This window comes from Talpa europaea (assembly GCF_964194135.1).
Source record: "Talpa europaea genome assembly, chromosome: 8".
Lineage (NCBI taxonomy): Eukaryota > Metazoa > Chordata > Mammalia > Eulipotyphla > Talpidae > Talpa > Talpa europaea.
The window spans coordinates 113203778-113225974 of NC_140075.1; the positions used below are offsets into that span (position 1 = coordinate 113203778).

At 61.8% G+C, this 22197-nt stretch overlaps 1 protein-coding gene across 1 annotated transcript; it reads right to left on the minus strand.

Moving 5' to 3' along the window:
* Nucleotides 1-5485: 5485 nt before the first annotated feature.
* On the minus strand, nt 5486-20117 carry ZNF839 (zinc finger protein 839; the record flags this gene model as incomplete). The annotated part of the gene is made up of 12 exons (XM_084240316.1): nt 5486-5784; nt 6246-6312; nt 7498-7611; nt 8117-8266; nt 8412-8543; nt 10351-10497; nt 10982-11074; nt 12229-12424; nt 12621-12727; nt 12796-13002; nt 15080-15943; nt 19824-20117. 12 exons carry the CDS (start codon nt 20115-20117, stop codon nt 5486-5488), a joined length of 2670 nt encoding a protein of 889 aa, XP_084096442.1.
* Nucleotides 20118-22197: the final 2080 nt, after the last annotated feature.

Consider the following 22197-nt stretch of genomic DNA (forward strand, 5'->3'; position numbering starts at 1 on the left):
CTTTTAAAAAAATCTTATATCCATGCTCAATTAACAATGTCTTTACAATTTTATCTTTCTTCCTTCATTTAACATTATAACATATTTTTCAAGTCATTGAAAACTATTCAGAATTATTGTACCTAGTTGCTACATTTATTGTCCTATATTTGACTGTCTCCTGGAGTTTGAGAGTGTTTCCAAGTATTTGTTAGTATAAGAAAGTGCAGGTTAGCATTTTTACAAATAAAGATTTTAATTTGTGTTCAAAGCATTTCCTTAGGTCATTTCCCCAAAATTGAATTACTATTTCTTTTACTACAAACGCATATCTATAACAGTCCCTAATTCCAAGAGTCTAAACTCAAGTTCCCTGCAGAAGGGCAGACAAATTTGTTTTTTTCTCTGAATGAGCAAGAATCCCTATTTCAGCTGGCACTTGCCTCCATGCCATTCTACCTTCCCATCTTCAAGGCTCTGACATCACAAACTCCCCCGCTGCTGCTCCCCCGCTCTGTGCAAGCCTCCCCCCCCCCCCCCGCCCCTCTCCGCGGCGGCCGGCTCTCCCCTTGCGGGGCTGACCCGCCTGGGCCGCGGCTCCGTCCTCCAGCTGCGCTTCCCCCGGTGCCCTGGCCCCTCCGATGTCCTTATTCCTGCTTCGGCCGCACCGCCCCTCTGAGCCACCAGGCGGCGCGCTCCGCTCCTCCGTCCCTGGTTTGCCCCGCGAGCCTCTCCTTCCTCGGACTTTCCCCGCCCCCGTATTTACATAAATTCACTATGCGCTGACGCAGGGGCGGCCACGGAAGCGGAAGTGGCGGAGGCGAGAAGCGGCCGCCCCGGCGGAGCGGGCCCGCGGCCCAAGGAAGTAGAAGCCCTGGGGACAAAGTACAGGCGCGGGAGGCGCGCGCCGCCTGGTGGCGAGGCGGGGAAATGCGGCCACGCGGGGACTAATGAGGAGGCGCCGCGGAGGCGAAGGCCGGGGCGGGCGGAGCAGGACGCCCCTTCTCTCATTGTGGGGGAGCAACGGGTTTGGGGGGCCCTCTGTGGACGCGGGTCAGTGTTCCCCAGCTGTCTTTAATGCACATGGACAGGATTTGCTGTTTTAATGGCTGTGAAAATTTTAGGGTCATAGTATTTTCAGAGATGTGGGACATTCGCCTCCGTTTCAGTTTGATTTTCTAAACTTCAGCCGCAGCAGGACAGGCGGGGGCGCCCCGGGAGCACCCCGGACTTTCCCCTCAGGCCCTCTTCCCTGCCACCCCGCCCCAGGCACGAGCAGCCCCGCCACTGCAGCACCCCCCCTGCAGCCCCTCCCTGCCCCGCCCCTGCAGCCCCCACCAGCTCCTGCCTCCCCAGCGGCTGGGCGCGGGCTTACCTTGGCACTCGCTTCCCGCCACTACGTTTTTTTTGAATGATTTATTTATTTAGGGGCCTCCGCGGTGGCGCAGCGGCTGAGAGCTGGGTTGCGAAGCTGCCCGCAGCCTCTGCAGCGCCGGTTCGATTCCCCGGCTGCTCCCCGGCCACCGGAGGAGGGTCCCCACATGGCGCGCAGACCTCTCCTGCCGCCCGCTGCTCCCCTCAGCAGTGTACTTCGGTCCTTCTGCCTGCTCTGCTCCCCGCTCTGGCTCTGGTGAATTCTCTCACCCTCCCGCGCTTCTGACTGTACCCAGTGCATGTATGAACAAACAAACAAATAAATAAAACATGCCTCTATTTAAAAAAAATAAAAAAAAACACCTGTTTTGTTACAAGGCTTTGATTGAGATTCTTCTGGGAGTAAAATTTGAGCTGAGCTGAGAAGATAAAGCCAAGAAGAAAGACTATGCAAATATAGGTAAAATTATTTAAATTAGATTTGGTTTACTAGTTTACAGAATTGGGATGAGGGTAGAGAAAAATGATGTCTCGGTCACTATTGATACTAGTCTCTGGTCCTGTTCAGTGAGGGCTGTACCCGGAACGTCACCCTCCTGAGGAGGGAGAAAGCCATCCCTGTTACCCCGAGGACTAAGACAGGTTGTTCACCTTAGTCCAGCCCCACCCCACCAGGGCCTTAACACCGTGTCAGGAACCGGGGCACCGGCCAGTGCAGACCTTCCATGGTAACCCCCCCACCAGCACCCGCTCAGCAGGAAGCGCCAGGAGGTGCCACGGCCCTTTCTCCCACGGAAGTGGAAGGTGGTAACAGAGAGTGGGGGTCATGATCTGGGGGTCATGACACACTTACAAAGGACTGTGTAACAGGGTGGCCCCCAGGAAAGGGGCCCCCTCCCCGCCCGCCTGCCCCGTCCCCCCCAGGAGGGGGCAACGGATTGTGGACGGAGTGACTTCTGCCCCCAGGGCCCAGGGCCTGTGTGTGGGAGGGGGTGTTTCTGGCTCTTTTGGACCCTTCCCTGACCTGAGGCAGCTCTCGGGCTTCCCTGCTCTGGGACCAACCTACTGCGCTGGGCCTTTCGCCCAGGGGATGGGGTGGGGGGCGGGGAACTCTGGGTGCTGGGTTTGGAAACCGTCTCTGTCCCATTTTCTTCCTTGCACACTCGCTGCAGTAACGCTCCCGTCCACGGAAGGCCTCACGCTCCAGCGCGTGTCTCGTCTCAATGCCCTGGACGGCAGAACCTATTGAGAACGGGCAGGTTTGGGGGTGATGGGGTGTCCTCACCCTGCCCTCCGACCCTTTGTTGGAAAGCAAGTGAGAATGATAAAGACAAATGCCCTCCGCTGCCTTAGCAGGTGAGGGGGAAACAGTAAGATTCCTAGAAAAAAGAAGGGGCTCTAGGAAGCCAGCGAGGGGGCTGAGGGGCAGAAGAAAGGGGAGCGCGGACAGGGCGAGGGGAAATGTGGCAGGACCACCGGGTGCTGGGAAGGAGAGGTCGGGAAAATAGATTGAGGTTACGGGGTGCTATCACAGAGTGATCCTGGGGGGTCTCTGAGGAGCAATTGTTAGGGGGAAAGGCTGTCCCGCCTAATCCCATGCAGGCTTTGTGGACCCCACCCCCACCCCAGGCCAAAGCCATCAAGACACTGGGAAAGATGAATCCCGTCACCCCCAAAGGGGAGGGTGGCTGGGACCTGAGGGTGGAGTTGAGCAGCCAGGGTTGGTATAAAAACCAAACACGTGGGCCTTGGGGACTCTCGCTCTCTCTCGCCTCCTGGCTTCATGGCTCCTGGCTCGCCGCCAGCTCTCAGAGCACCATTCGGGTAGGACGCATTTAAGACTTTGTCTCCCACTTTTCTCCCAGAGCTGTACATTTCCTCATTTGCCCTTCCCTTGTAATAAACCTTTTGTTAACCTTTCGCGTGCGCCTGCGGTAGAGCACTGATAAGTCCTTTTAAGCAGACGGGTGAGGACCCACAGTCAGGCACCCCGTTTTGTATCGGGGCTGCCCTGTAACACAATGACTTGACAATGACGTCGATGAAGTGGCACCATGGGCGCCTCAAGCAGCAGGCACCTCCCGTGCGAGTCTGACACGGAAAATGGGGTTATTGTCAGCGAAGTTCACAGGGCCTGTGGGGGGGGGGGGAGGCGCGGCGAGTGGAAGGAGAGCTCAAACACCCTGTTGCAGTCGTGGTGATTGGATCACCCGCCATAGAAATGCCAATTTGATTTTCCCCTTGGTGGACACCACCCAGGAAGTCAGCCCCCAGTCTGGGGAAGCAAACTGATCAGCAGCCACGGGGGAAATAAATAAATAAACAAATAAATAAATAAACGCACAGACATGAAATCCAAACATAAGAGTCAAGTAGAAAAGACCCTCATGGGGTCTCCCTGGGGGTGCAGGGGTTAAAGAAAGCGCCATCAAGCTCTCGCCAGCCGCTGCAGCAAGAGATGGAGCCCCCGCCCGCCAGGAGCAGCTCATGAGGAGGCAGCAGACCCTCCGGTCTCCCCCCTGCTCCCCTCACCAGGGAATTTCAGTAGATCCCCCTGTTCTGACCGCCACTCTCTCTGGTGCATCCTCTACAACGACCCCCACCTCTGGTCTACGCCCCAGTGCTTGTATACACGATAAATAACTATTGGGGGGAAAAAAAGAAAAGCTCCCCCCCACCCTACCCCCCCCCCCAGTGCAGGCAGGGCCACACGCTAAACCCCTCATGGCTGTGAAAAGGAGGAGCCTTGTCAGGAACAGTTTCCTGGGGGTCCTGGGCTGACACCTGCACTGTGGGGGGTGCGGGGAGCTTTTTTTTTCCCCCAAGAGAAAAGTGGATCAGAGGGAAGCAGATGCGCTCACCCAGGGGAGCAGGTGTCCACGGCTGAAATGGGCGGGGGGATTGGATTCCACATGGGAACCGAGAGGATTTATTTTGGGGGCGACGTGCTGGGTCCCTGGAATATTTTGGTGAAATGCGAAAGGAGGCCTGTGACGAGACCCGCGGGTGCTGCGTGTGAGGTTAGCTGGGGCGAGGCGGTTCCGAGCGGCGTGGGGGGCGCCTGAGCGGCTGGGAGAGTCCGCGCCGTTTGCCCCACCGGAGGGTCAGTGAGTTTCCCAGCGTCTCCCCCGAAACACACCAGACGCTGCGACCCTTTGCGGGGCGGCCCCGAGCAGATCCGGGGCGCGCACCGTGGCGGGGCGCAGGGCCGGAGTGGAGTCCGGGGGTCCGGCCGCCGCTGCGCTCGGGCGCCGGGGCCTCCGCGGCAGCACCTGGGCCGGGGCGCGGGCGGCGCGGGGGCCTGAGGGCGCGCACCTGGCGCCGGGCGGCGCATATAAGGGGGCGTCTCCGGAGCGGGCGGGCTCGGGCCCCGCAGCAGCGAGAGCGGAGCAGACGCCGGGGGAAGGAGACGCCGGAGCGAGCGCGGGGGAGTCCAGGTGCCCCGGGGCCCGCCCGCCCTGCAGCCCCCGCCTCGCCTCACCCCGGATCCCGCCCCTCGGCCCCGGCCCGCCCGAGAGTCCGGGTTCTCAGGGGCCGGGGCCTCTCCCCGGGGCCTCCTGCCCCCCTGCCCCCGGCTGCGCTGTCGGGGAGACCGCGACCGGCCCGCGCCAGCCCCCGGAACCCCGGGACCCGCTGCCCGTGTGCCCGGAGCTCCCGGAGCCGGCCCCGCAGCGCCCCACGGGCGGCAGGACCCGGCGCGGACGGGGACGCGGCCCCCCAAGGCCTCGGGCGGGAGCGAGGGGTGCGGCTCCTCTCTGCGCCCCCGACCCGGAGCCGCGGGGGCCGGTGCGCACGGCGGGGGCCGCGGACGGACTCAGCCCCGCGCAGAGCGGGTCTGGGGTGAGCGTCCCCCAAGCTCTGCCCGTGGGGGGGACGACCCTGGAGGCTCCGCGGCCCCCATAAGGCGGGCGCGGCCCGGGAGCTGCCCGAGGAGACCTGGGGGGAGGCCGAGCTGCCGGCGGGGACCCGCCCGGGACCCGGAGCCGCAGACGCCACGGGGGAGCAGGAGCCCGACGCCCCGGCGACCCGGAGCACCCCACGGAGGGCGGGGCTCATGGCCACGCCAGAGGCTGGGCACGGGGCGGGGGGAGCGAGGGTACCCTCTATGCCCCCGGAGGAGAGTCGGGGTGCCCTAAGCGGCCTGGGGGGGGGGTCTCCGCAGCTGGCGGGAGAGTCTCAAAAAGCCGCTCAGACCAGCCGAGGCGGGCGCCGAGGCCGCAGCCCTGGCCGCGGGGGACGAGCCGCGGGGCTCCCGGAGCAGCTGCGGCCCCCGCGGCGCTGGGGGTGAGGCCCGCCTGCTGGAGCGGGAGGGCGAGGGCGGAGGAGCCTCCGGGGCGGGCGGGGACGTGGCCTGCGGGGGCGCCCGGGGCGGCGCGGGGAGCTGGGCTCCAGGGCCTGGCGCGGGGGCCGCCGGCAGCGGGGTGACCGGACCTGGAGCGGCGGGGACGGCAGTGAGTACCCCTGGGCCTGGGCGGTCACCCCAAGAGCCGAGCGTCTCAGACCTCAAGTGCGCACACCTGGGGCTGGGGTGGGGCTGGCGCTGAGCCCGCGGCCCGGAGAGGCCGGAGCCGGACGCCCCTGCACGGGACCGCGGAGACCGCCCAGACGGAGCGGTGGTTCCCCTGCGTGCGGGGCTGTGGGGGGCAGTCGGGAGCGACCATGGGAGGCCTGCGAGAGGGCCCCTCATTCCGCCCTCGGGGTGCCCTGCTGGAAGGGGCGCGTCCTCTGTGTCTGCCGGGAGGTGGTGCTCCGCTGCGCCGGTCGAGGCTGCAGGTTCCGAGGCAGGAGAAACCAGGTGGGGACTGTCCCGAGGCAGCGAACGGGGAGGGGCGGGGGGGGGTGGATGGAGGGGTACGGGAAGATTGCTTCCTTTTGGGATTTGCGCGAAACACCTTTGCGGTAAACTGCAGCTGAGAAAACTGGGGGCCTCTGGGGCGTGGGCTGCCTGAGGATGAGCACCTGCGGGAAGAGGTGGACAAGCACACTCGGCACACCTGAGGCTGGGGCGGGGTCGGGGAGGGGCTGAGAAAATAAAGGCTGCGGCAGAGCAAGGAGAAGAGGAACAACCAGCTTCCCCTCTGGAAAGAAGGTACCGGGAAAGGAATGGTAGAAGGGTCCAGGGGGTAGAGGGTCCAGGGGGTGGGGGGTCCGGGGGGTAGAGGAGGGTCCAGGCTCTGGCCTGTACCCCAGTTCTTGTTGTTTAAGGGAATAAATGTGAGGACATGAAGGCGTCCTGGAGTGATGAGTGTTTATTAGGCTCTCAGGTGCTCTGTGAGCTGCCAGAGGGGATCTGCTGCAGTTCCAAGTCTCTGGTCCCTCAGAAATGCACCAGTTGGTCTTCCCCATCTCTGGCAGTTCCCCCTCATTTCACAGCTTGGTCTCTTGAATTCCAGGAGCTGGGAAAAGCAGCCTGGATTCCCCCATCTCGCGCCCACCCCTTCTCCCGCCCTTTGCAGACCCTCCTCAGCCTCGTCTGAGAAGCAGCTCCTGTCACTGCTTCCCGGCAGGAGCCCAGGGGCAGCTGACACAGACCCTCCTGGGATGAAATGCGGGCACATCTAGCTCTGGGGCTCTGCCCTACTGCACTTGAGGCACCTCCTCCCCTGCTCTAGGGGGCCCCTTGGCAGAGCAGGCCCCACTGCACCAGTCATGATGACCAAGTCCCCGTCCCCAGACACCCTGAAACCTGCATGGGGCGCAGCTGACCTTCCGGAAGTCAGCATGGGCGCCTGCTCCTCTCCCTAAGCCCGCCACTCATGGTGCCCATTGGTCAGTGCGCTCTCCAGTCCTCTCAGCTCAGCGTCGGCGTCCCCTCGTGGCTTCCCAAAAGGTCGTCCATGGGCCAGGGGACCTCCAGCCAGGGGGCGGCACCCTCCGGGAGCAGGGCAGCTCCAGAGCTGGAGGGAGGGCCCTTCAGCAGGGAGGCCTGCGTCTTGCAGGGCTTTCCTGCCACCCTGCTTCCAGGCCCACCGGGCAGTGGGGCCTCCTCTCCTCCAGCAGCCGCCAAGGGGCTCCCCAGACTGTCCCCCAAGTTCTGGTCTGAGGAGCGTTCCCAAGCCTCCTCCTGGGGGGACACGTGACCCCAGGCCCGCATCCCCAGCTCTCCTGCCCGCGTGTTAAGACCTGGCATGCTGACACCCTGACTCGAGAGACCAGGGGCCTCAGGGTCAAGTGAGGCCTCCCACCGCAGCCACGTGGGCGCCTCAAGGCCGTCCTCAGAGCGCAGGGAAGCGCTCCCGTTGACTCCAGGGGTGGGACCTAAAGAGAGGGAAAAACAGGCACGTGTCCATGCTGTGTCCGGGCTGCTCGGGGACTCACTGCCTGAAGGAGCGGGTGCACACCGCGTGCCTCCCACAAAATTCAGACGTGAACACTCCTCCCTGGCCAGGGCGCTGCTCTAGGTTTTGCAAGCACCTGCCTGCCCGCAGCAGCAGCTGGTCCTGAGGCGGAGGGCCCTCTTCAGGGGCCATGTGCTCAGAGCCCGACAGCTGCTGGCCGCGCCAGGACAGAAGCCGCTTTCCCAGGGCTACGCCTCGTGGAAGTTGAGCCTCGCGGGCCGTGTGTCCCAGGGCTGCCCTGCTCTCTCAGCCCAGCCCCCTACTAGGGACCCCCGGTGCCATCCACTCACCACCTTCATTCAACAGGGAGCCTCAGAGACCTCTGCCAGGAATGGCGGGGACATGTGGAACAATGGGACACTGGGGGGTTGGGGAGACTCCTGAGAAACCACGGGTGCTTTTAAGTGAGGCCACAGGGCACCCACCCCGGAAAGGCTGGCCCAGCCGCAGAGCGTGGTGCCCTCACCGGCAGCCGGGGCCCACGAGGCTGGCTTCGGGCAGCCGTCAGACCTGCATTCTGGGGGCAGAGCCCCTCTTCGGGCCCTCTTCACCCAGGCCGGCGCCTCCCCTGCATTCTGTGAGGAGAGGGCCCAGTCAACCCAGAGGGAAGGGGGCCCACCTGCACCTCTTCTCTGGAGAAGGGTGCCCAGACGGCCGGTCACCGTGGGCACCCCATGCCAGACTCAGCCACCGCCCCCCCTCGCCGCCCCCCCACGCCACCTCATGGCCCCTCTTGGGCGCGCAGGCCTGCTCTGGCTCCTCCACCGGCCGGCTGGTACACTGGGGGGCCGAGCAGTCCCCATGCAGCTCCTCCTGCCGGGGACCTTCCGGGATTCCCAGCGACTCTGCGAGCTGTGGAGAAAGGGAGAAAGGGCCGACAGGGAGGCGCGCCTCAGAACACGCCCCCGGCGCGCTGTGCTGTGCCCGCGGCAGCGACCACCGACCAGACGGCGAGAAGGCAAACAGGAGTTAGACAGAGGCGCTGGGGAGGAGATGGATCATCGGCTGAACCGGAGGCTCGGTGTCAGCGCAGCCTAGGGAAGGACACCATGGGCTCTGCGCTGCCACAGCGAAATGAGGTGAGGCCAAAACCACCGGGCGTCTGGCCCGTTACCCCTCCTTTGTCGAGTTCCCACTGGCCCCTTCAGAAACCACCTGCCGACTCCAGACCCAGCGCTCCTGCCCGGGGCGTGGGAAGGCCTGCGGGGAGGCTGAGAGAGCCCCAGGCCACTTTCTGTTGGTCAGGGCAGTGGGCCATGGGCTGCCTTCACTCTGGGTTTCCTCACTGCCGAGGGAGAGGATAGCTGCCTGAGGGGCGGTGGGGTTCCCAAGGCCAGGCTTGTGTTAAGCGCCACGTGAGAGTCATTGGCAGCACTCCCTGTTTACACGGGATGTCGTGAAGAGACATCGTGAAGGCCGCAGAGCCCAAGAGGGAGGAGCAATTGGGGAAGGGCAAAGCAAGGTCAGAGGACACGGCCGGCACGTCCAGGGCCTGCCCTGCTGCAGAGTCCCCCCAGACAGAGCCTGGCTCACTGCAGAAGCTGCAGCACAGCCTGAAGGCCATGAAGATGGTCAGCCCACACTAGTGCAGGAGGCGGCTGCCTGGCGCGCACACACATGTACATGCACACACATGTATACATGTACACACATAAGCACACATATGCACACACCCTTGCACACGTGCACATACACACATGCATGCATGCACACACACATGGTGACACTGCCAACCGGGGCATCTAGGTCAGGCTAGCCCGCCGCGCCAGCACACTTTGTAGCACGTGACAAGAAAAGCAGTGCTGCAGGGGTCGGGAGGGAGCTCTCCTGCTGTTCCCATCTTTACCCCCAGGTCACTATGTGATCATTCTGTAACATGTACAGACTTTGAATTACGACGTTACACACTTTAAGCGAATGTGTTCTATGTTGGTCACGCCTCAAAAAATAATTTTGAAGACTCAACCGTTTACTGGGTCATATGAAATACTGAGTTTGTACAAACCACGTGACGACGACCACACACAAGCTCCTGTGACGCCCTTGCACGCGCAGGCGCTGTCCAGGGACATCAGAGCAGCCGGACGCAGGTGGCCGCTCTTTGTGAATAAAAAGGCGCCATGTAAGGCCCGCGCTCTGGCAGGCACGGCAGGTGGGGCGTGGGGCTCTGCTGGAACCTCGGAGGGGCTCACCCTCAGCAGGGGCACAAGGACTAGTCCCCATGCTGGGCAGTGACAGGCCCCAAGGGGTCTGACTCTGGGGCACACAATGCCCAGCAAGGGCTTGTCCAAAACAAATGGGGCACGTCAGCTCAGAGGGACAGTTGTCAAGGACACAGTATCTCCAAAGGGAATCTCACGGCTCAGTGACAAGGAAATGAGAGTTTTGTCAAAACAGCCACAGACATGGCTGCCGGCCTCTGTTGCCTAAACGCAGCGCCCGGACTCCGGTGTGACTGTGGTCAGCGGTGGAGGGCAGGGGGGACATGGCTGTTTCCTTAGTCTTCTGAAACAAGCGCTTGTCAACTTTATATTACAAAAATAACTTCACAGCTGGGAAAAGCTGGAGAGTTGACTGAGACGTCACTGCTATAAACGTGCTCCGTCCCCCGCAAACCCCCAACTCTTGAGGGTGAACCCCGGCCAGGTGAGGCCATTACCTTGCTGTTGCTTATTTCCAGCGGCTCCAGGGGGCACGGGCCGGAGCTGCTGAGGTACTCCTGGCACATCTTCTTGACCTGCTTGTGCAGCTCTTCGAATTCCCTGTACACGGCTGGGAAGAAAGGCTTTCCCTGGTGGCCTCCAGCCTTAGTGAGAGAGAGATGAAGAGAGAGTAGACCCGAGGCCACGAGGGGAAAAGGAGAGACAGCCACGGTTGCTCATGCCCTGTGCAGTGTCAGAGGCCCCCGCCACTCCCCAGCGCACCTGCTGTGCCCCAACACTGTGCTCGCCCCAACACCAGCGTGGGCCTGGAAAGGGAATGCCCAGAAATGCCCCCCAGGGTGACAGCCCAGGGGCCCTTGTTCCCTCCCTGCCAGCATAAGGGGGCAGGTCTCCCCTCCTCCGGGAACTGCACCCCGTGGGGAGAATAGGCCTAGTGGGCTGGCTGTGGCTGGTTGCTACCCCTTTCACTGCTCACACTTAGAGCTAGAGCTGCCAGGCCCTGTGCAGCCAGCCTGAGACCTGGAGGTCAGCTGTCACCAGCATCTGCTCCCCAGCAGGCCTGGCCCTCTCGGGAGAAACATGAGGCAGGCCTGATTCCAGCCATTTAGAAACACCAGCAAGACTCACCTTCAGCAGGAGAAATTCATACACGGTCACGGCCTGAGTCAGCGTGGGGAGAGCTAATGCCACCAAGTCCTCCGGGTCACCCTGCTGGAGAAACTACCAGAGAAAGCCTTTGACATCTCTGAAAGTCCCACAGAATTTCCCAGAGCCACCGAGTCAGTGCCACAGAGTCTCGCTGGAAGCTCCCCCATCCCAGCGGCTGAGCCTCTCACAACTGTGCTTCACTGAACCCCTCACGTGTTACCAAAGCAGCGGCACATGGGACCAAAGGAGGCAGGGCCTGGTGCATGACATCACCAGTGCAGTGGGTGTCAGGGTCTGGGCAAGGCCTTCGACCCCTAGGGCGTACCACCAAGGGCAGAGACCCGAGGGCAGAGACCCAAGGCAGCGAACAGCGAGACAAGGGCAGTGAAGAAGCACAGGCGGAGAGAAGCTGGGAGAGGGGTGAGGCTGAGGCGGGGCAGGGGAGGGACGGGGCAGGGAAGTGCACTGTCCTCAGGGCTTAGCGACTGGATGGGGTCCTGGATCCCAGACAGGCGGCCAGCAGCCAGCGCGGGTGCTGCACGGGGTGCTTTAGTTGGCTCTGGCGCTCCGAACAAGAAGCACTGACGTGGGAGGTGGCAGAGGGAAGACAGTCTGGAAGCCAGAAGGAGGGATGAGATCCGTGGGGGAGGCGAGGGAGTGAGGGCAAAACTGGGAGCCCCAGAGACACTCGAAGGAGGCCTGGGAGGGGGACAGAGCCCTGGCGCTGCAGCCAGCCGGTGGCAAGGTCCCCGAGCGATCAGACAAGCAAGAGGAAAACCTGTGCAGTCTGCAAGAGCAAAAACAGTTATGACCTTGCAAAGTCCTTAGAGAAAAAGGACTCCCTGCTTTCCAGTGTTCTGGGAGTGTGGGAGGTCAGAGTGTGGGGGTGCTGCCCACCACAACCTGATGTAGTACTGGACGTGCCCTGAAACAGAAGACAGGGCCCCTGGGCTCCCTGCTTCACCCTCGCCTACAGGCTGCCGTTTCCCCGGGGGGTTGTGTCTATTGGGTGGACCCTCTCGCACCCACACCCAGGACAGGGCTGGTCCTTGGCGGACACCCTGCTAATGTGTAAACAAGCGCCCATTTCTGGGGGGACCCTCCTCCATGAGCGTCCAGGGCAGGCCCCAATCTTCCAAGAGACAGATGTGCCCGGAGAGTCCAGTTTAGGGGAGCATCAGGTGAGAGTCGCAGGTGAACAGTGCTGACCTCAGATGCCCCCTCACACACTCCGACTCAGTGGGCCCCAAGGGCCCAGGCTGGATCTGCCCCCATGCAGGGACCTTGTCAAGAGTCCGTGAGCACCGCGTTCCCGGCTCCTCATCTACTAAGTTGAGCACATCGTTATCATGGAGGCGCCTGGGCTTGGCCGGGAAGGGCGGCTGCCGGGCGGTGGACGAGTCAGGCTCCTGACTCCTGCTCCTTCGAGAGTCCAGGACGCATGAGCCTCATGGGAGTCAAGTGAACTCCCAGGACTTGTTTCCCGCCTGAAGGGTCTCACAAACACCAGGAAACTGTACCAGCTGCTTTCTAAACTACTTGCATGAAAACACAGGTCATGATTATGCCCAAACACAGAGGCGGGCAGCCCTGGGGCCCCGGTCATTCACGCACCTACCGATGTGTTATTTCTGGGAGTAGCATCCTCGCCTGCAAGCCCTCCCGGCACTCACACTGCCGGATGATTGCCTCGCGCTCTGGCTGCTGTGCTCTGAGGTCCTGACCCTGACGGTGAGCGGGCCAGGGCCCTGAGCAGACGCGGGGTTCAGGGGCAGCCTCGAGGGGCGACGCACCTCCTTGAGCCTGGCCAGGCTCCTGGTCACACTGGCCTGCGGGGGGCCTGGCCTGCTCTGCTCCCGGACCAGGGTGCTGGGCTCGGCGGGTGCCACAGAGTAGCCGCTACCAGGTCCGCCGTGTGTCTCCGACCCTAGCAGGGCTGCACAGCTTCCATTTCCTGCTTCAGACCCCGCCATCTCCCCCGCTTCTGCAGACCAGCCCTTCTGGACAGCGCCGTCGTGCACGCAAAAGGAGAAGAGAGAGCGTGAGCGGTGAGGAGACCCTCCACGGAAGGAATTCGCTGCATTATTTCCTCTTTGCAAAATCAAGACCACTGCCTATAAGCAATCATCTTCAGTTTTCCCACCAAGGCGCCCCTTTCAGACCCCAGCAAGTCTGGCGACAAGCCACAAGCCCGCTACTGCCCACAGCGGAAAGAACCACTTCTCTAACATCACCATTGCCTTAAAATTGACCTGAGGGGGCCTCCCTGGTGGCGCAGGGGTTAGTCTCAGCACTATCACTGCTGCGGCCTGAGTACGATCCCCGGCCAGGGAGCTACCCATAGGGCGCAGCAGACCTCTCCTGTCTCCCCGCTGCTCCCCTCAGCACTGGATTTCAGTGGCTCCACCTGTTCTGCTCCCCACTCTGTCTCTGGGGAGTCCTCTCACCCTGCACCTCTGGCCTGTACCCCAGCTCTTGTATGCAAAATAAAAAATAAATTTTTAAAAATTGACCTGAGGTGCGTTTGTTCATAACGTACCTGTAACTTTACACTCACTATTTTTACTGGATATCTCAAACACCATAAAGGCAACACTTGGAAAACACACACTTCAGTACATGTGTCTGTGACAGGGCTATGTGGCCAGTGCCACTCCAGAGGAGCTTCGCACCTGCAGCCCATGCCTGTGCCCCCCCTAGATCCCCAGGTCCTGCCCGCAGTGACCCGCTTTGCCCCAGTGGCTCTTTGAGGAGTGCCCTGGACCCGACCCCATCAGCTGCTCCTCATTTGGAGTCAGTCCCCACTCCCCCAGAGGGTGAGTGATGGCTGCATCTCCCAGGCTGACGGAAGCGTGAAGGGACGGGACTCACGTGGCAGCCGCACACAGTATGTCCTCAACTCCCACAGTCTTCCCTCCAAACCATTACCAAGGACGCTGCCAGAGGAAAGCCAGGCCTTTGAGCACCTGGCACCCTGTGGCCATCCCTACGAGAAGGGAGAAAGGGGACACGACCCCCATGGCCCTTGCCACCCCCTGGAGTCAGAGGGAGCAGCTCTGGAGACTCCAGCCACCCCAGCAGTCTGGACGACCGCACCCCAAAGCCAGGTGTCCCCACTCAGGAAATGGAACACCTAGAAGCTGCCTTTGCACAGGGCAGGGCTCATCACCACGGGAGACAGGCACCAGTCACCTGGCCGTCCACCCGGCCGCCGTCCCCGCGTCACGAACAGCGGCCCTCCCACGCTGAGCGTCCCGGGTTGGATACACACATGGACCGACTACAGCATAAAGGATTCTCACAAGCTGGGGTTTCACCAGCTGTGAGAGGGACAGCACCCCCTAATGGCAGCAGCCTAGCCTGGAGTGTGGGCTCTGAAGCCAGAGGCCTGAGTCCCACATGGCCTCCCCTCCTGAGTGCCGCGCACCTGCCTCCCAGGGCTCCCACAGCCGCAGTGGGCTCTGGGGGGCGCAGTCTGCGGCCTCGATGTATCACCACTGCCGAGGGGCCGGGGCTGCTAGCCGCTGGAGCTTAGCAGGGCTGGCCGGGCCCACCGCTAGGCCTCTCGGCAGAAGCAGACACAGGGACGGGGTGCGCAGGTTGCGGCCCAAGTCTGTCGGGGCGCACACCCTTGTGGCAGAAAAGGCCAAGGCAGGGTCGAGGTGCACTTGGCAATGCACTCGGGGCTCGCATCTACCCGTTGTCTCATGGCGTGGTTTGGGAGGGGCAGGGGCAGCGGACATGAGGAGCAGTATTACTGCTTATGCTCCAGAGGCTCCCCAGCTGGGGGCCAGCGCCCCCCATATCACCATCCCCAAGACCCACAGCTGTGACAGCTCAGTTTCGAGAGCGTGGCCACTGGGTCTGCTGAGGGCACCTAAGGCAGAGGCAGCTGGGCGCCCACAGAGGGCATCGGTAAAACATGCTCCCCAGGCACAGTGGGGGTCTCGGCTCCCCTGCCTGAGGACTGTGGCTCCACCTGTGCCTGCCTCCAGCCCCCACCAGACTCCGCAGAGGTTACGCAGGGCAGGAGGAGGGCTGTGTGCCGAGCAGCAGAGAGTGCCGTCACCCACTTACCTGCAGGCTGACCTGGGCTGGCCGAGCCCCCTCCTCACTCGGCAGGGCTGGCGTGGACAGCTCCGGGGAGGCTGGGCTCCGGGCCTTCCCCTCCCCCAGGCCCTGGGTCACGGTCCCTGCAGACTTCTCCGCAGGCACCAGCGCAGGCTCCAGCTGCCCATGGCCTGGATGCAGCCGGAAGTGCCGGGCCAGCCCCCCTCTTCCGATGTATGACTTCTCGCATGCCGGACACCTAAACATTTTGGGCCTCAGGGAGTGGCTCGCAGCATCGAAGAGCGCCTGCCCGCCCCGCGGGTCTTCCTCCTCCTCCACGCTCAGCTCCGAGTAGTCGTCCGAATCTGACAGGTGGCCGTCAGCCAAGTCCTCTGTCTTGATGAACTTGTAATCTTTAGCTTTGTACTTGGGAGGTCGAGATATCCGTCCAGAACGTGTTTTCACTTTTAAAGATTTTTTTAGTTTCTCAGGGTGCTTGCTGTGCACGTCAGAAGTAGCTGCATTTGCTGAGCTGGGGGGAACTGATGTCACTGCCGGTGGGCGAGAGGCTGACAAAGGGGCGCCCTGTCCATCCGGAGCCTCGGAGGCCACCCCTCTCTTCGCGGGGATGGGCTGGAGGGCAGGCAGCGGCCGCTGTACCAATAGCCGGACGGGAGGCTGAGGTGAGCTACTCAGGAAGCAGGGCTGAGGCGCAGCACTGGGGAGGGCCTGTGTCCCAAGCAGCTGGGGGCCGGCCACCCCGAGTTCCAACACACCAGAGAAGCTCCCAGGCAACTGGCCTAGTGGATGGATGGCGGCCAGTGGGGGCATCGACCTCTCCTGACCTTTGGCTTCTCCAGATGTTACCTTGACACAAATGGCTTCCAGTTGCTTCAATACAGAAAAAGAAGCGTTATCCTTGCCAATGTTTCTGCAACTTTGTGATTCTGCAAGTTTCTCCATCTTGAATCTCCTGACATTCTTTTTCTAATTATAAACTACATGGGCCTATAAAGTCTAAGTCATGTATAGAAAAAGTATCTAAAGTATCTACAAGGCTCATCTGGCCTACTTTCTGAACAGACAACAGTAACGTATGTCAAGCCCCGTCTGTGAGTGGAGACATTTGTAAAAAACAACACAGTATTTGTGAAACTCCTTACCATCCCCACACATGCTTTCCAACCACGCCATTAAAAGCACTAGTCATGAGCCCTCTGTGGACCTCACAGCGTGCTGAGAAGTGGCTGTCTCTGTAGTTTCGCCACACTTGTGTTTACAGGGAGTCCTCAGCACTCAATTCCATCAATGAAGTGACAGAAACCCGTCAATTCACGTCCATGAAGCAGGCCCCAGGCCCCACCACTCCGTTAGATGCGACAGCAGGCCAGGGAGGCCCCAACTCCTCCTGACACACCCCTGCTCCACGCGCCCCGAGCTGCCTAGCTCAGCTGGCATCGGCCTTTGTTTCCTGGAATTGGGTGGCCGCTGTGAGGGTTCGCAGCCCACCTGGCTGTGAGATGCCCCCACGTGGGGGTCAGTGCTGGGCTTCGCTTTCGTTTTCTCTGCAGGGTGTGGGCACCATCTCCAGTGGAGAGCCGGGTGCTGGCATGGACGTGGCCTTCGAGGCTCATGCCGCATGCAAGCGTCTTCAGGCGCATAGCTCGGAGCGGGGCTGTCACCGCAACAGCTTTCCTTTTTTAAAATATCTAACAAAATTTTAAATGCCGTGGGACAAATTCCTAGGTTTCCATAACAAACACATGGGCACAAAGATGGAGGATCAGAGTGCCATGACAGTGACCGGAAAGCACGGTAAAAAGGGGACAGCTGCAAAGCTCTTCTGCGAGCTACTGAACAGGGGCAGGTCCCAGGGCAGTGCTGGGCATGGCGCAGCGGGCCAGTCCTGCAGTGGGGAATACCACTCTCCAAGGAGAAAAGGCAGGCGACCCCCTTCACCCAGAGCAGGCATCTCAGCCACAGCCAGACTACCCTTGGCGCGAGGAGCCGTTGGGGGTTATGGGGCAGAATGGAAAGACTCACCACAATCAAGTTGGGGTGCATCTCTCCCACACCTATACTGTCCACCTAGCACAACGAGCAGGCAACTCAGTGAAGAGGCGCATAGAGCTGCTGCCATGTGTGTGTCCCAGCTCCTGGGATGCTCAAATCCCTCAACAACTGGATTTACTTTGCATATCATTTAAGTTTCACGGTTGTTACATTTCACTCCAAGTCACCTGGATGTTTCTCTAGCTCCCAGCTCCGCTTCAGGCTCTCCGCTGGCAAAATGGGTCTAATGTCCTAACCTGCATGCAGACTCATTTCCCACCTGAGTGTTATATTTGGTACTTTGCCATATGTTTATTTCAGCAAAATTTTACTAAGTATCTCTGAGTGCAACACAATAAACATAAGGCAGGTGCTAATCTGATCTGGGGAGGGGAAGTCTCCTCCCCAGGAAACCCGTCAATTCACGTTCATGAAGCAGGCCCCAGGCCCCACCACTCCGTTAGATGCCACAGCGGGCCAGGGAGCTGCAGAGTCCAGGTCTGCTGGCCAGAAACCAGTCCTTTCAAAAGCCTCACTGCCAACTGTGGGTTCCCTAAGGGATGCAGACAGGAAGGTACTGACACCAGGGTAATAGGCACAGAGGGGCAGGGGCAGCCTGGGATCATGTGTCCCAGAAAGGGGCCCTCACAGCCGGGCTTGCAGGCTGAGCACAAGCTTTGCCAGGAAAAATGCATGCTAGTGTAAGGAAAGCCTGTGAGAATGCACGGACATGTGACAAAGGGCACAGCAGGTTGGAGGGAACTGGAAGTTTCTGTGGGATGGCAAGAGTAAGGGTAGGAAGGAACAAAAGTGGACATCTGACCTGTGAGGGTGCCCACTTGGTCTATGCCTCCTGCTAATCACCCCTCCCCCCACAACTGCCTCCCTTCCCTAGATGCACACCAGGCCCTCCCCCCACCCTAAGCCCATCTCTCTTCTTCAGTATTTCCAAGTAGGACCCACCCCTCCAACCCAGTGGGGGTGCCAGTTCTTCCATAAAGCCACTTCTGACCCTCGGCCAGAATCCATCATTCCCTTCCCCTAAATGCATCCGGTTCTTGATTATCGCTAGCCTCTACCCTGGATTCGAAGTCAGGGATGCTTTACCTCCTCAGTTGATGCTGAGTTCCTGAAGGATAAGGGGGCCTTGGGAGGCCTCCATGGCATAGCCGGGTCTCAGGGTATTGGCTGAGTGGGCCACAAAATTATATTATTGTGATTGCAGGGAGAACTGAAATCTTGCCAATCTTGCTTCTGACTGCAATCATGCTGGCTAACTTGGATTGCTCCTGTTCATGTTAGGGACAAAATATCAATTCTGGAATCTTTCCTAAACTGCCACACCAAACCCAAACAGCTGTGGCCACATGGGAGGCTCTGGAGTGCAGCCACACCTGAGGGGCCCTGGGCAAAGTACCCTAACCTCTGAGCTTGCTCCTCCTCTGTAAATGCTCGTACAAACATTTTCTGTGTGGCCACTGAGCACTCAGTGGCCCAGCACAGTGCAAGGGTGTGGAGCAGAGGCTCAGCACCAAGCAGGTACTGTCACCCCAACGCCAGGCTTGCTGTGCACGGCCCTGGTGGGGGGCACTTGTCCCCTCAGCAGAATCTAAGCCAGGAAGCTCATCCGCAACCCACCCCTCCTGCAATAGGGGCACCAAAGCCCAGCAAGGTTGTTGCCCAAGGTCACACCTCCAGGGAATGTGGAGCTTGGGCAGAATCATATTCATCTTCTAGTGAGACAACCCCCTGGTACCACTGGGTACAACTCTAAGCAGTCAATATCAGCCTGAAACAGTGAAGACACTTGATTCCATTCTCTATTTCATTTAGCGAAAGAAGTATCTCTATGGCAATTTGGGGGTCCGAAGTGTAACTTACCGCCCCAGTACTGAAAAGGGGTTGTGGCTTTCCAGGTGATGTGTAGGACCTGGGGGTTAAGGTGCTCCACCTGACTCTGCTAGGAAAACCACGTTCTAGCTCCAACTTCTTTAGCAGCCAAGAGCTGTGTGATCCAGGGAACAGTGCCACTGAGAAAGGATGTTTTGTGGTACAGGGTGTGCTTTCACATATTTCACTCATTAAGTGTGCAGGGGTACCCGCATTACCACTAGGGGCGGTAAGGCCTGCATCAAGTTACTACAAGGTGCTTAATTCCGTTCCAACGCCGCCCTTGGCCCTTACTGTTCCTCCCACCTGTAAAGCTCTCTATGACGGTAGCTTGTAATCCACTCGGGTCTTAGTTCCAGGGTCACCACTAAGGACCACATACTAAAGCAGCCCCCTTGTCACTCCTGGAACCTGCCTTATGTTCCGATAGTGTGAAAGGCTGCACCTCCTGTCCCTAGGGCGGTGCCGGGGGCAGTCAGTGCTCAGTCCATGCACAATGAATGGACAAAGGCCGGCAAGACGAGCGAGGCGGCACCGAGGGCACCTGCGCGGGGCAGGGCAGAGGCCGGAGGGGAACCCGGGCAGGGGGCCCAGCATGGGCCAGGGCTCCTAGAGCGAGGCGTGTCGGAGAGGCTGGAGGCGCTGGGCGGCGACAGGTGGGGTGGATGCCGGCCCGTGGGGCTCAGGGAAGGGAGCCCGGAGCTTTACTGCGGCCTCCAGGGCCGGGAGGCTATTCGGGCCCAAGCGGTCGAGCCGGGGCGCCCCGCCTCCCGCCAGGCCTCGCTCCCCTCGGAGCCTCCGTTTCCCCGCGTCCCTCCCGGCGCCTCACCTGGGGCGGCAGCAAGCGCGGCGGGCGCGGGGGCTCGGCGCCCGGGCCTCGCTGCAGGGCGGCCTGCTGGGCCGCGTCCCGCAGCCGCCGCGCCGCGTCCTGCAGCACGAAGGGCGGCGGCGGTGGCTCGGCGCGCGGCTGCGCCTTCGTCACCTGCTCCAGGACCCGCCGCAGCTGCTCGGGGCCCAGCGGGGCCACGCGCGCGGCGCGGCCGCTCGGGCCGGGGGGAGCCGGGCGCGCGCCGCCGCCGCCCTCCTCGCTGCCGCCCTCCGCCTCCAGCTCCGCATCCGCCATGGGGGCCGAGGCGGGGACTCGAACCCGAGTCCACAAGGCGACGGCGCCGCAAATGTGCGTCACCCGCGAGCGCGGTGGCTACGAGTGCCGGGCTGGTCCAGACGCCCGGCTGGTGGGCGGGGCCCTGGTGGGCGTGCCCTGCGCTGGCTCCGCCCCGCCCGCCGCAGCCCCGGCACCGACCGGCGCGCGTGCCCCGCGCACCTGCAGCCTTGGCTTCCGGCGCGAGGCCGCTGTATTCACCTGGAGCCGCCTCCTCCCGCGGCGCTGTCCCGCGTCTTCGCGTACGAGCTTTTCCCGGTTCCGTTCTCTCAACATCTGACTATCCAAGGGTGCGCTCCCTTTTTTAATCCTCAAATTCTCTTTCGTACAGTTGAGCCAGGGTGTCCCCGCGCATCAGTCACCCCAGGTACAGCCCCGGGCCCCACGCCTGTGGGAGGCGGGTTCGAAGTCATCCGGTGCGCCCACCTCGCCCACCCACCCACTCACCCAGACTGGGCCCCACCCTGACGGCGGGGACGGTGTGGCCCAAATTCGGGGCCCAATTCAGGCCCCAGCCCGGAGTGCGCGCCCAGGGATGGAGGACGAAGCCGGAGTGTGAGCGAATGTGAGCATGAGTGGACGGTGGAGCATTGACTTCCCCGCCTCGCCTCTCATTTCGGTCCTGCCTCTCCCACCTCTACCTTAATTCCTTTTTCAGCCCAGTCCGTCCTGGGCTGCTCTGGCTGTGTCCTCCCACCGCGTCGCGGAGCTGCAAGTGTGAGCACCTGCATCAGTCTCTCCTCACGAGGGGCAGGAGGGGCAACCAACACCAAGTGTCCGCGGGGGGAGCCGCCACCCTGCGCTCGGGGCTGTCCCTGCAGTGCTCCCGCGGCAGAGGCAGGACGAGGAAGGACGAGTCTGGCGTCTGCAGCATGATTTGCTGAGCGCCCACGAAGGGACAGGCCGCCTGCTGGCGGAGGAGCGTCTGGAGGACTTCGTGGTCACGTCCTCCCGCGGGGTCGGGTCGTTGTGGACACGCGTGTCCCCACCGCGGTATTCCACCTTAATCCGCAAGCAGCCTCGCCGGGGACTAGGCAGAGGGCGTCGGGTTTGGGGGGTTTGTTCCAACTGCTTAAGCCTTTCTCTTTTATTTCTTTCCTCCTCCTCCTTCCTGGTTAAACTTTTGCAAGAAAACCCTCCTCTTTCTCCCATCCTCAGAAATATGCAAGAGCCACTCTGTCCCCAAGACTCCCCCTGGGCCTCTCCAGACATGCTGCCTGGTGTCACCAGCTCTTTGAACCCTCGGAAAAGATGGGGGGAAAGAACCCCCACCTCTGTCCTCTTACATTTATTCGTAGGGGTCTGTGGATTAAACTGCCAAACACAGACCCTCGAGAGAAAAGACTAATCCGCACTTTTTGTTAATGGACCTCGCAGCCTTCGCAGATTCCTGTACCTGGAAGAGAAAGTCAGACGCCGGGGCCTGCGCGCTGTTATGCGGGGCGGCGAGGCGGGCACCGGCGCTCCGCGAGCAAACAGCGGGGCTCGGGGGAGTAGAAGGGGCCGGGACGGTTTTGTGACCACTTTCTCCGCTTCGGGCGACAGGGGTCGGCCTCCCCGCTGCCCGGGAGGGGTGAAGACGGCCGCCCGCGGAGGCCCAGCGCCACCCTCGAGGCCTCGCGGGGGCCGCGCCGACGTCGCAGGGGCCCGCGGACGCCCCGCGCGTGCCCGGCCCGTCCCCTCCCGGCGGGGCCCCGGACGCGGGCGCTGGGCGTGGCCGAGGGCAGGCGCGAGCCGCGGCCCGCGTCGCTTGGCCGGGGCCTGGCCGAGGCCGGGGCGGCCCCCCGCGCCGTCCCCGCGTGGCCGGGGCCGGCCGGGCCCTGGTGAGGCGCGGCTGGGCCGCGAGGCCCGCTCGGCGTCCTGCACTCGCCCCCGGAGGCGCGGCCGGGCCGGGCCGGGCCGACCCCTGCTCGCCCCGGCCCGTTCCACGACGAAGCTCGATTCCCGGGCGGCGCGGCGGCTGCCGGGCACGGGGCCGCGGCCTGGTTCCAGGGCGGGGAGCGCCGCGGGAGCCGGCCCCGCCCCTGCAAGCCCGGGGCGC